This window comes from Danio rerio, chromosome 5, assembly GCF_052040795.2.
Source record: "Danio rerio strain M-AB ecotype USA chromosome 5, GRCz13ab, whole genome shotgun sequence".
Lineage (NCBI taxonomy): Eukaryota > Metazoa > Chordata > Actinopteri > Cypriniformes > Danionidae > Danio > Danio rerio.
In genome coordinates, this window is record NC_141025.1 from 55227501 (window position 1) to 55242080 (window position 14580).

Here is a 14580-nt window from a genome sequence, read left to right on the forward strand (position 1 = left end):
TGAATGCTGAATATTTTCTACAGTGCTTGATATATCAGGCGTCAGACCATGTACTGTACACATCATCCCCCCCCCCCTTTTTTTTTTTGGGCTTTTTGAGAAGGAACACTAGCCAGTAAGATTTTTTTTCACCCCCATGCAATGTAAATCACACACATTTACTTCTTCAGAAGACACTTACTGTATACAGTATACATGGATGATTCCGGAAAGTTTTTTGTGTCATATTGTGTGCTGTTTAGTTTAAATTACAATGGCTGAGAGAGCTTAATGTGATGCAATTTAAGAAACCACGTGCAAAAAATGTGAAACAATTTATGAAAATGCACTGCATTTTCTCACAACTTTTGCAAAAAGTATGGAACACAATGGAAATGTTTCAAGGGCACCCATGTTTTATCAATTTGTTTGTGTTGTGAGAAAATGCAGCACATTCTTTTATTTATTTTTTTATCTGCATTGTAAGAATTTGTAGCATGATTAGTAGCATTTGGAGCAATCTTTTCTTAATTTGCTGCCCTTTTTGTAATTGCATGTGATTTCTTAAACTGCAGCATGTTAACTTCCTAAACTCTGGGACCCGGGTCATTTACTTTCGCATTCTTTACATTTTAAAGGTCCGTACTGGCCCCCATAAGTGGTTTTGTTCTCTCATCAGTTGGAATAGAAAACCTTCTGCATACATAATGATAGAGACATTTTTCTTTTTCCTCAGATTGCTGACATGTGCAGGAACCACCAAAATTAATTACAGCAATCTAGACCACACAGAACCTAAAAGGTACACTTTCAAATTTAAGTTTACAAAAAAAAGCGGCTCTTTTTTGGAGGGGTTCATTATACCACAATCTCAAGAGTTTCCCACTGCAAGCAATGCAAACAAACCAAACCAACCTAACTGAAAACTTTAACAGCGGCAGTAGTAATGTCAGTGGTAGAAGACAACCACACAACCACCAAATGTTGGCAGGTATGAATAATTTTCTTTCCTTTTTTTTTTTTTTTTTTGGTTTGTGCTGGAAAAATTAATATAGACATCATCATTATCATTATTATTATTATTATTATTATTTATTTGTTTATTTAATTAATTTATTTATTTATAGTCTCCTTTCTTTTCATTAAACTATTGTATTTGTATTGGTAATATAAATTAACCAAACTTCTTTTCTTTAGTGTGATGTGCCTTGCTTACTAATAAATCATTTTTGCAGAAGCAGATGAAACTGATAGAAATGCCTGATGGTCCAAAATGTATTTGAACTCTGCAGCTAAACTTCTTGTGAGCAGAGATGGGTTGAAACTAAACACATAATATATGCAGTTTAGAAGTCTTATGCTTTTAATGTCATGTAGAGAATTTGTAGAAAAAGAGGATATATGTATGGGTGTGGGCAATAGAGGACTGGAGAATGATTTACAAGTGACCAATTCCACTAAACTCCACCTGTTAATATCAATATTCAGTCCTAATGGCGCCCCTCCTGAATGTAACTCTTGCATTGCATCAAGGATACCAGAATTCTGTGAATCGAATTGTTAATTTGTATCCAGTGAATTACTAAGATTTTTGACATAAAAGAAAACCCTCTTTTGACCTTTTTTATTGAACACTCATGAAATAGGCTAGATATTCCAACATTTGCATATGGAAACAAACAAAAAACTAAACATTGACTCAACTTGGCAGCTTGTTGGACAGTTTTTTTGAGTTGACTCAACTTAAATCGAATAAACAACAATACTTGGCTAAAGTTGAACCAACTCAAAAAAGCTGTGCAGCTAGTTGCCTTACTATTGTATGTTAACTTTTGTAAGTCAACGTGTTATTTTTTTCAATAAAATATTGTATTTACGAATATGGCACATACAAAGACAACTAAAAAGTCCTTAGGAATCTGTTCCAGTGGGTAATGTCAGAGCCTGGCAGTGACCCTGCTAGTCAGACAGATACACTAAATATGCTGTCCAACTAATGGAGTGCAAACAATGACACTCTTATAAATAGAAACTCAAGTTAAGTACGAACACCTACTAATGACCAACAGCACTATGACTTTAGTGACTATCAACTTAATCGTCTTTAGTGTTTAACAATAGGAAGAAATGCCAAAAAAATGAACATCTATAAATACTGGAAAATGTATGCAGATTACGAATATGTGACTCTAAACAATAACAACAGAACAAACAGTAATCTATGGTCAGCGAAGAAAGACATATTTACATCATGAAGGTCTCAAGCCCCCCACCCCCCACGCCTCTCTCTCTCTCTCTCTCTCTCTCTCCTTGATTTGCTCGCTGCAACCTTGTTCTAGATAGAGATATTCAGACTGTCAGTATAAACTGCCTCTGTTTTCATTTTGCATTTATTTCAATGCCAGACTCGAGGCATAAATTTTTCATCACCTGCTAGTCCATGAATAAAAGATTAAAAAGAACTGAGAGGGGAGGGGACATGGGGAAGCAGAGAGAGAGAGAGAGAGAGAGAGAGAGAGAGATAGAGAGAGAGAAAGAGAGAGAGAGAGAAGGAAAACACAAGGCAAAGTATTGTGGAAATACTGTGCATCGGCAAAGTCTCTCTCTCTCTCTCTCTCTCTCTTTCTCTCTCTCTCTCCCCATAATTTTTACATCAGGAGCAGTGCGGCAAGGTAAAGATACAATAATGAGGGGTGAAGCTGAGAATCGCCTCACCTTGGCGTTTTATAGGATTACCTGCTGGGAGAATTCAGATTTCTGGGCGCCTCTCGGCTCTTACTTATTTATTCATTTCTATATTTATTTATTTGACTCATTTCTCTATCTGTCTATCTATCTGTTTCTCTCCCCCCTTGAGCAGAGCTTTTGACAGGCAGGGCTGGAGTGAGATGTTGGAGGTTGAAGGGGTTTGTGGAGGATTTCATGATGCAGACACTGGAAAAAAGTTCAGGTGTGAGCCAGAGGGGAAGACAGATGGAGGGATGGAGGGACGGATGGATGGATAGAAAGGGTTCCTGCATGACTTCTGGACTTATCCTACAAAAAAAAAAGCGTCATCCCAAGGTTCATCCAGAATAGTTCAGCAAGTGATTTGTCCAGAAGAGACTTCTCAGTACTGTGTATGCTTGCGTATCATTGTTATGTAACATTATAATTTTCTGCAAGCTGTCAGAGCATATGAAATCAGTGTTTACAAACATGCAAACTCCCTCACACACTTACTGCAGGAGGTATGTAATGTGTTGGGGATGCCAAATTAACTAAATGACAGTTCAGTTTGGTGGTTAATTATTAAAATAGACTAACAAATTGCTAAACAAACAAGCAAACAAACAAATAATGCTAGAAAAAAAAGAAATATATCTATATAAAAGCAAAATATTTACTTTAAACTTGAAACAGTTAAAATGTATTAATAAAATTAAAATGGTAAAAAAATTTTATTAAATAAAAATACCTCAATAATAGAAATATAATAATAATAATAATAATAATAATAATAATAATAATAATAATAATAATAATAATAATAATTTTAACTTTAAATAGTTTAAATGTATTCATAAAATTAAATAGCAAAAAAGTGAATGTTTTCATTCTTTTAAAAGTGATGTTTAGGCAATTTACCTAGTAAGTTTACTTTATTTATTTTTCTGGAGATAGTCTTTATTTTGGCTTGAATAAAAACTAATTGTATTTATATTAAAATATATATTAGGGTTAGTATTAATAGACAATAAATGAATGAATGAATGAATGAATGAATGAATAAATAAATAAATAAATAAATAAATAAATAAATAAACAAGCAATAAACAATTATTATTATTATTTGTATTATTATTGTTGTTGTTTATTTATTTATTTATTTATTTATTTATTTATTTATTTATTTATTTATTTATTTATTTATTTATTTATTAATTAATTAATTAATTTATTTATTTATTTATTTATTTCAGTCTATTGACTTGCCTAATTACCTAACCTAACTTACATAATTAAACCTTTAAATTGCACTTTAAGCAAAATCTCTAGCAAAATAACAAGTAAAAAATGATATACTGTCATCATCGCAAAGACAAAAAAAGTTAGTTATTAAAATTTGCTTAAATTAGTAATAAAAGTTTATGTTGAAAAAGTATTCTTTACATTAAACAACACTTGGGAAATGTTTAAATATTCAATCTAAAATTAAATGCATTCAATAATGCAGGCAACAAACAAAATAAAAATGAAAACAAAGATGAATACTGAGAGCTTAATAGAATTAAAATTAACAACATATTCTAAAGCCAAATATTATGATCCTTTTAAGAATTTTCATATTGCAAATACCATGTTTGATAATATTAATATTGGGCTTCTACTCAGTATATTATTGATGTGATTACCTGCAGTTAATCATTTAACATCTCATTTAACATTAAGAAAAAAAATATCATATGATCAGTATTAACTGAATGATTTTTAAAACAAAACTAAAAGTGTAGCTTTTCTGCCACTGCCTTATTCACATGCATGTCTGTGTGTGTTTGTGTGTGTGTCCATTATGCCACAGTGACAAGTTGGGGCAAAGATATATGGACAATGTGACAACAGCAACCAAGACTTGCTGCCCTTTACTGTACACATATACACACACAAGCTTCATCCATCTATATTTCATGACCTTGTTACTATCCTACTCAATTCAACACACACAAGCATGAAACTTCAGCAGGTCATGCACAAAATGTCCAAACAGCAAGCCTCCTATCAGCAATAATCTCTGTCAAAAACTTCCTCAAATTCAACTAACACTTCATTTGTGGGACGGACAAAAGAAGAGATATTTAGCAGAATGTCCAAGCTGCTCCTTTTTCATATTTGAAATCCATTTCTGACCAGGTTTTTAAGCTCTAAAATTTGACCATAAAATAATCATACATCAAGTTCATACAATGCATACTCTTTTTGCCAACTGTTCTGTAGCCAGTGAAGAAAAAAGTCTTGTTTTGTGTTGCTTCCACAGCATTTCACCACATTTAAAGCCTGCTGCTGGACAAATAATGAAATGTATTTATTCAAATGAGGTAAGTAAGGCTCTTCCTGTTGTAATTAATATATATATATATATATATATATATATATATATATATATATATATATATATATATATATATATATATATATATATATATATATATATATATATATATATATATATATATATATATATATATATATATATATATATATATATATCCACTACACTGAAGATATTTGACAATACTTAATAGATTACATAGGGAAAAAAGGATTACATCTACTAATTAAAGTAAAAAAATCGATTGTAGAATTGTAAACTTCAAATCTGGATTCTTCAAACAGTGAGTTTTTATAATACACAGTCTATTAAAAAATTATATATATATATATATATATATTAACTTTGTAACCTTCAGAAAACATGTCAGTAACACTTTAACACTTTCATTATTTGCAAAGCATTAACTCTACATTAATAGACATTATTTGCATTTCTTCCACAGCATTTCACCAGATTTAAGCCTGCTGTTCATAAGATTGCTTATCAAATAATTTTATTAAGACTCTTCCTGTTGTCATTTGAAAAAATATATGCACTATGCTGAATATATTTGAAAATATTTAATAGATTGTACAGGAAAAAAGGATTGCATTTACTAATTAAAATTAAAAATCGATTGTAGAATCAAATTACATATCTTTTAAGTTTGTAACCTTTAGAAAACACGTCGATAACACTTTAACACTATGAATGGTTTACTATTTTTTATTATTGGCAAATAGTCATTTCATTATTTGTTAAGCATTAACTCTACATTAATAGACATTGCTAAGTTTTATAACATTTATAACTATTAACATTTATAACATTTATAACATGACATTTATAACTACAGCTATTTATTCATGGTCATTCATAGTAAAAAAAAATGAATCATGTCAGTTATTTTAAAATAAATAAGGATCAAAATTTTGTATTAATTTATTTTTAATTTTTTAATTTTTAATTTCATGTTGGCATGATTGTTTGCTGCAGAACTCTTTGGACTTGCATGTCCAATGAAATGAACAAAAAATCAATTAAAAGAATGTTGACATTTTTATCATTTTTGTTTGGACTAATTTCTGAAAGCCTTAAAAACAAAAACCAAATCTACTTTGGATTTTTCTTAAACTTCTAAAATAATTAAACTCTGAAAAGAATAATACACGTTCCCAACAAAATCATTATAAATATAAAATATTACAAAAAGGGGAAACTGCATTTTTTTCCGCAACACCACAGCTGAAACAACAACAACATACAAACTATGACTACAATAATCTCAGGTACTGATTATGCATCTTATTTATACATGAATGCTCCACATAGTGATTTGGAAAGGGATAAAAATGACCTCTGATCTTTAGAAAAAAAGACTCCTTGTTATATTGTAGCCATTTGCTAGGAGCTTTTCCCCCTCATTATTGCTCACACAGCACTCCATATTAACAAAAATATCACAGAATTGTTGATATTTTTGATGATTTATCAAAAAAGAAAAACTGGAATATCACATGGTCCTAAATATTTAGACCCTTTGCAGTGACACACATATATTTAACTCAGGTGCTGTCCATTTCTTCTGATCATCCTTGAGATGGTTCTACTCCTTCATTTGAGTCTAGCTGTGCTTGATTATACTGACTTGATTAGGAAAGCCACACACCTGTCTATATACAGTAAGACCATACAGCTCACAATGCAGAGCAATTGAAAATCATGAGGTCAAAGGAACTGCCCTGAAGAGACAAAATTGTGGCAAGGCACAGATCAGGCCAAGGTTACAAAAAACAAAAAAACAAAAAAACAAAAAAAAAGTCTGCTGCACTTAAGGTTCCTAAGACCACAGTGGCCTCCATAATCCTTAAATGGAAGACTTTCGGACCAGAACTCTTCCTAGAGCTGGCAGTCTGGCCAAACTGAGCTATCAAGGGATAGGTGCCTTGGTGAAAGAGGTAAAGAAAACCCAGAAATCACTGTGGCTGAGCTCCAAAGATGCATTCAGGAGATGAGAGAATGTTGAAATCAACCATCACCACAGACCTCCACCAGTTGGGGCTTTATGGCAGAGTGGCCTGACACATATAAGTCCACATGGAGTTTGCTAAAAAACACCTGAAGGACTCCAAGATGGTGAGAAATGAGATTCTCTGGTCTGATAAGATCAATATAGAACTTTTTTGGCCTTAATTCAAAGCAGAATGTGTGGAGAAAACCAGGCCCTACTCATCACCTGTTCAGTACGGTCCTAACTCTGAAGCATGGTGGTGGATCATGTTGTGGAGGTGTTTGTCATCTGCAAGGACAGGACAACTGGTTGTCCTTAAAACAAGCAATATAATCTGCCAATGGGGTAAGGAAATTAATCTTAATTTTTCTTTTGACGTAAGATTATTTTGCTTACTCCATTGTCAGATTATTTTGCTTGTTTTAAGGTAAAACTCACTTAATATTGGTGTATTAATTCTCAAAACAAGCCAAAAGGGTGCTTCAGCTAAATCCTGAGCAATGAGTCTGAATACTTAAGACCAAGTGATATTTCAGTTTTTCTTCATTAATAAATCTGCCAAAATACCGACAACTCTTTGTTTTTCTGCCAATATAGGGTGTTGTGTCTGCATTAATGAGGAAAAAATAACTTTGATTTTAGCAAATGGCTGCAATCTAACAAAGAGTGAAAACTTTAAGGGGGTCTGAATACTTTTTGGGTGTCACAGTGCTGCAGTGGATAACATGATCGCCTCACAGCAAGAAGGTCGCTGGTTCAAGCCCCGGCTAGGGCAGTTGCCATTTCTGTGTGGAGTTTGCATGTCCTCCCTGTGGGTTTGGCATGCTCCAGTTTCCCCCACAGTCCCAAAGACATGCACTATTGGTGAATTGGGTAAACCAAATTGTCCGTAGTGTATGAGTGTGAATAAGAGCATATGGGTGTTTCCCAATGATGGGTTGCAGCTGGAAGGGCTTCCCCTCCGTAAAACATTTGCTGGATAAGTTGGTGGTTCATTCCGATGTGGCAACCCCTGATAAACAATGTGACTAAGCCAAAAAGAAATTAAATAAATGAATGAATGAATGACATACAGATAAGTAAGTGATGAGAAACTGTAACATTTCTGGGTGAACTAACCCTTAAAAGAGTACAATCTGTCCCATTTTATATCCAAAGCAAACCAGGGTAGGAAAAAGTTAATCCAGGTAAAAAAGGGAATTTGTCATTTAATTTAGCTTTAAAAAGGTTAACCAGTTTCTGCAGTGTACATCTTTTTCCCTCATGTACCTCCGGTTCTGGGACAGAGTTAAAATAGACACTGGCACTCTAAAGATGAGGAAAGGTGAACAGGTGGGCCAATCAATCTGTAGAACAAGGCTGACTGCCAACCCTGTGTGTGTATGTGTGTGCTTGTGTGTATGACAGTATAAAACTGTTGGAGAGTGAGAAAAGGACTTTCACAAGAGCAGAGAGATAGAGAGAGAGAACGAGAGAGAAAGAGAGTGACCCCACTGTTCCTAATGAGCTATGAGAAAGTGCCCTCTCAGCACAGTGACACAGACAAAATCTGTGTGTGTGTAGAGATTTGGGCAATGGCATGTGGGGAGTTGATATTATTTCTCAGTTGGAAAGATGCAGCAATTCTCAGTAAAGTCGACACAGTTCTCACTTTGCAACACTGCTGTATTATTCTGCTATTCCACGCTCATGTACACACACACACGCCCACACAATAGTTAGAGCATCATCGCTTAGATCACATCTCAACCCGGGAGACCAATTCCAGTAGGATGTGGGCACATGGACGGGGCATCTGTGCCAGCGTGTCACGTAATTGCCAAGCTATGATGGGTTCCCAGAGGCTGGGCAGGTATCCAGTCTGTGCTAAGCTAGGAGTACCAATGTGTGATTCATTCCAAAAAACATTCAGAGTGAAACATACAGTACATGGTGCTGTCATTTTTTAACAGTGTCACCATTTTATAAGTTAAATTTTAGAAGCTTGCATGTAGGCGAAGCAGTGGCACAGTAGGTAGTGCTGTTGTCTCAGTAGGTCGCTGGTTCTAACCTCGGCTCAGTTGGCATTTCTGTGTGTAGTTTGCATGTTCTCCCTGCATTCGTGTGGGTTTCCTCTGGGTGCTCCGGTTCCCCCCACAAAGACATGCGGTACAGGTGAATTGGGTAGGCTAAATTGTCCGTAGTGTATGAGTGTGTGCCTGTGTGTGGATGTTTCCCAGAGATGGGTTGCGGCTAGAAGGGCACCCGCTGCGTAAAAACGTGCTGGATAAGTTGGCGGTTCATTCCGCTGGGGCGACCCCGGATTAATAAAGGGACTAAGCCCACAAGAAAATGAATGAATGAATGAATGAATGTAGCTTGCTTGTAATACACCAAAATGTTAAATTTGTCTGGGCAGCACGTTGGCTCAGTGGTTAGCACTGTTGCCATACAGCAAGAATGTCGCATGTTTGCATGTTCCCCCTATGTTCACATGGGTTTCCTCCAGGTGCTCCGGTTTCCCCCACAACCCAAACACATGCTTTATAGGTGAATTAAATAAAACTAAATTGTCCATAGTGTATGTGTGTGAATGAGTGTGTATGGTGTTTTCCGGTACTATGTTGTGGCTGGAAGGTCATCCGCTCCGTAAAACATAAGCTGGAATACTTGGCGGTTCATTTCACTGTTGTAACCTCTGAAATAGAGACTAAGCTGAAGGAAAATAAATGAATGAGTCTGGTATCATTCATAAATGATCACCTGCTCTTAATACGACACATTTAAGAATTTTTTTTTAACTGAGAAATGGAAACTAAAAGTCAGAATCTATATAACTACTATATATCTGATCTGGTAAAATAATTGTATTTTAGTGTAAATGCACTTAATTAAATTATTATTATTGCAACATACCCTCATTGGAAATACATGCCATAGCCTCTAGGGCCTACAGCTAATCAATCTGTCAGATACAGCTCTAAATAGATATAAACGATAAATGATCTTAAATAAAACAAATACATGTATAGAGATGGTATATAAATACATAACTTTACTTACATGGGAAACGGAGGCCATGTGAATGGTTTGTAAGCACAATTAAGTGCACTCAGCATGCCATGCCATCTAATAATTGTAGGAAACAAGTACAAAAGGCAGTTGACTGTGTAAAGCCACATAAAACAACACAGAAATACGATAAATATGCCGAATTCAGTGGCTAATCTGCAGGATTCAGCTGAGGTGACGTGACGGCGACCAACGAGACCTAGCTGTTACTCAAGTGGCCACGCCCTTAATTATGCAAACTTAATATAACTTAATATAAAGGAAACGGATAAGTTATAAAAAAAATTCACCCCCCTCACAGTTGTCATGAAGGGTAATATTAGCTGTATTACCCAAAATCTTTTTTTGTACCAGGCTGTAAACACCTTTTTTTCTGCTGTAAAGTTGGCCATTCTAACAGTGGGCTCAATTAAAATTTGCTGTATTTTGGAGCCAGGAGCAGCCAGGATAACAGAATTTCGGATGAATTGCAGTTTTAGTTACTTCCATATTGGCTTCCTGAGGGAGAGCAGGAGGTTGCCGCTTGATGTAACCCCGCCGGTCCTACACCACCCAACCTGCTCCTAGATGGCATTGAACGGGCGACCTTCTGCATGGGAGTCGGTTGCTCTAACAAGGAGGCTAACCATGACCATGGCCTATAGCATCTTTACCTGCACACCACCTACTTGGCTGGGCTCCTTTACATATGGACCTTTTTATGGTGTATTGATACAGAGTGCTCAATGTTGAGTCTGTTGGAGCAAAGTTACACACGAGAGATCAAAAGTAAAATGTAGTCACAATGCACTTTTCTCTTTCCTTTTTTGCTTTTGGTTGGGTTTAGGGGGTTGGGGTTTGGGGAAGAGTTTAGGACAGTGTATGGCAAGCCCCCCTCCCTTTTTTAAATGAAAGAGAATTAGAACAATTAGCATTGTTTCATAGTGTTTTGGTGCAACTGTTGGTAAAGTTAAATTTTTTTCTAAGAAATTACACACATTCTTAAGACACATGGAACAAACACAAACATGTATTTTTTTTTAATGGAAGCATAGATATTTACATTAGATGTCGAATACCCTGTTGTTGTCTAATGGAAGTAATGGGTCAAAATAGCTGGCATTTAAGTGCAGGGCAATATTCCTTTGAAATGAATGTGCGACCAAGGTGCAATGGAGGACTCACTATCCAGAGCCAGAGATATATGAAGAGATTCATTGCAAAACGAGATCTATCCATTTTAAAAAATGTTGGATATTTTACATATTTAAGACATCAACAGTCAAGTTTATTCACAATTTTTGTACATTAAACTATTACTTGAGCTCAGTGCAGGCCAGGAACACAATATTTTTAAATCCAGGATATTTTTTTTATTATTTATTTTATGTAATATATAAATATATTATATTTATTCATAAATAAGTGAAAAAACATACCAAAATGCAACATAATAATCTTAACATTGTCAAACATCTTAAATTGGTTAAAAAACTCTACATAATAAATATATGGAATAATATATACAAAGATTGATTAATAATAATCAGATTCTGAGTTAGATTTGGCCAGAATGTACACAACATAACAAAACTTTCTTTATTTTTTTTCAAAATGCTATATATCCACATTAGGCTATATTTTACTACAGTAATACTATTAGGAAAAGCTAGTAAATCAATGTTTTGTTTTTAAGTAAGATTAAGTTAGATAAACGACTTGAAGCTTGTTACAGAAAGAGTGAAGGGTGGGTCGTTTACACCGCTGCTGAAAACCAAACCTGTATGATTAGAGCAGGCGGAGCTGCGGTGTCACAGAGTCAGCAACACAAGCTTGCCTCGCTCCGTCATATTTAATTAATTATTTCACTGTAGTAATAATAATAATAATAATAATAATAATAATAATAATAGCTTATTTATTGGTTGTTGTGAAAAAGCAAAACCGTTTTTAGAAACGCATGGGCATTCCTGACAAAGAGTGTGGAACTCTGAATCTGTGTTTCATTTCAGAGTCTGCTACTGTCCACCGGAGGTCACATTTCAGTCACAGACGCATGCTTTCAGAGTCCTCCTGACTGACTGAATGAAATACGATGTGTTCCAGCACGGCAACCCAGGGTGCTGAAACATAATAGGCTAAACTGTCATTGGATGACCAAAACAAAGACAGATGTTCTGGCACGTAACTCACATTATCAAAGCAGAATATCTGACTTCAGAATTATTTTTCAGATAAACAAGAATGTTCACAGCATGTTTCTTAAATATCTGCAAACATATTATGGTATTTGTATGTTTTAGAAGAGTCCAAAACAGCACCTTTAAGACTACTTAAAAAGTTTTTTTTTTTTTTATGACTTTCAATATGGCTTCCCAAACTCTTTCTTTTTTTGTCTTCTATGGGCTGGATTAACAGACAGTCCTGTCCCAAACTCCCTACAATAGTTGAGCCTCATTGTTATAAGTATATTCACAATCACAGTTTCACAACTCGCTACCCTGTATCTACAAATAAAGTATTTCTATTATTAATAGCTTATTTCTGTATTAGATAAAGATCTAATGTTCAGAAGCAATGTTTTACAATGCTGCTCAAGCAATTGAATCATTTTGTTTGTTGCACTGACCCAATACTCCAGAAAAAAGAGAAAAAAAAAATAAGATCTAGAACTTGAACTGTTGGTTCAGCAGCCAGAAAAGATTAGCATCAATCCTCACTCACACTCGCACAAAAAAAGAGAGAAACAGAGCCTGCAAGGCACTCATCCCTACCATCCTTTCAGCACATGCACGGACACATGCGCACACACACACCATCTCAGACTGCTCCAAATGAGATCTCTTACACCAGCCCTCTGCTTGCCATCCATTTTTAATGGGCTGATTAAAAGCATGGCTTCCCTGATGAATCACACCATGCCTGAGAGAGAGAGAGAGAGAGAGAGAGAGAAAGAGGGAGAGAGAGAGAGAGGAAGAGTCAAACGGGTTCACGGGCTGAGGCGAAAGAGGAGAGAGAATGAAGAGGAGGAGGGGGAGAGAGAGGAAGGAGGGCTGGCACAGGCAGCAGTGATGTCTCTTTTGAAGCCCCTCACAAGGCCATGAAGAGCTGAGGGCACGGCTGGAGAGCGTTAAAATAACTAGCTGCACACACGCTGCGCAAAAAAAAAGAGAGCGAGGGAGGCAGAAAAAGTGAGCGTGAGGGATAGAGACGAAACCACTCTCCGTGCATGTCTACTGGCTAGTCAAGCATTCACTTCAGTGGAGAAACAAGATGATCATTATGTAAACGAGGCTTTCCCTCTCGTGTGAACGCTAGATTGTCTCGCTGCAGACAACTGTGGGCGGATGACTGCGTGTCAAACAGGACACGGATCGCATGTAAACGGGGGTGTGTTTGTGAGATTGATTTGAGAGCACATGTATGTATGTGTTTGTAATCTCTGCGGTTTGCCATAATGGTGGGCTAAACGCTGCATGCTGAAGCTCTCACATGGGGAAGTGGATTCCTGCTGCCTCATAAAAAAAAAAAAAAAAAACAGAGCTCTTCCATTCTGAGCTTCATTGAAAATGATTGCGCGCATAGCTGAACGTCAAACCTGGAGAGTATTCTTGTTGTTTTATTGATGCCTAATCAAACACGTTACTTGGAAGGAACAAGACAGTCGTATGAAACGCAACAATTTTAACAGTACTTAAAATGTTATTACAGAGGTGAGATGGCAAAATCACACACATCCTTTATTGAGTAGAAGTACAGATACTCATGTTTAAAATGACTCTGGTAAAGGTATAAGCACTGACTACACTTTTGTACTTACGTCAAAGTAAAGATGTACAGCATAAAATTAGTACCTAAGTAAAAAAAAAGTATTCATTACTACTACCTGTTTTAGTTTCTCGGTGGTAACTATATGATGTATACACCTACTCGATACAAAATAACTTACATTTAAAGGGCACCAAGGTTACCCCTTTTTTCAGATTTAATATAAGTCTTTTGTGTCTCTAGAATGTGTATATTAAGTTTCGGATCAAAATACCCATCAGATTTTTCATTATACCTTTTACAAGATGCTGTCTTATACTGATTTCCAGCAGGGGGTGGTTTTGTCGTACTGCGCCTTTAAGCTTTTTCTTTCCCGCCCACTGTTTCTACATGCCTCCTCACTCAGCTGCGTCAGACAACAGACAGACTTAAAGGAAGGAGGTCTCACGTAGTGTTTGTGAGATACTACAGTAGGAACTAACCTTTACTAATCAGTATTGTGAAGTTGCATTGATGAGTCACACACAATATCGTTACAAAGTTAATGTGCGTGCGCGCGCACACACACAAACACACACACACACACACCGCAGATGATACACACACACACGCAGGCAGGCAGACAGACAGAGCGCGCTTAGCCTAGTTAAGGCTAACCTCAAGTGTGGATATCTGTTATGCTAATGTACAAAATAAACCTGATTTAACTTCCACAAACCGA

The 14580-nt window shown here is 35.7% G+C and overlaps 1 protein-coding gene across 1 annotated transcript in view; it reads right to left on the reverse strand.

Annotated features, from left to right (window-relative positions):
- Nucleotides 1–12857: 12857 nt before the first annotated feature.
- si:ch73-280o22.2 overlaps nucleotides 12858–14580 on the reverse strand; it is a 203660-nt gene continuing 201937 nt past the window's right edge. The window contains 2 exon segments of the mRNA XM_087254122.1: nucleotides 12858–12893; nucleotides 12896–13013. Of these exon segments, the coding sequence (XP_087110248.1) occupies nucleotides 12873–12893; nucleotides 12896–13013 (139 nt within the window). The 3' untranslated portion in view covers nucleotides 12858–12872.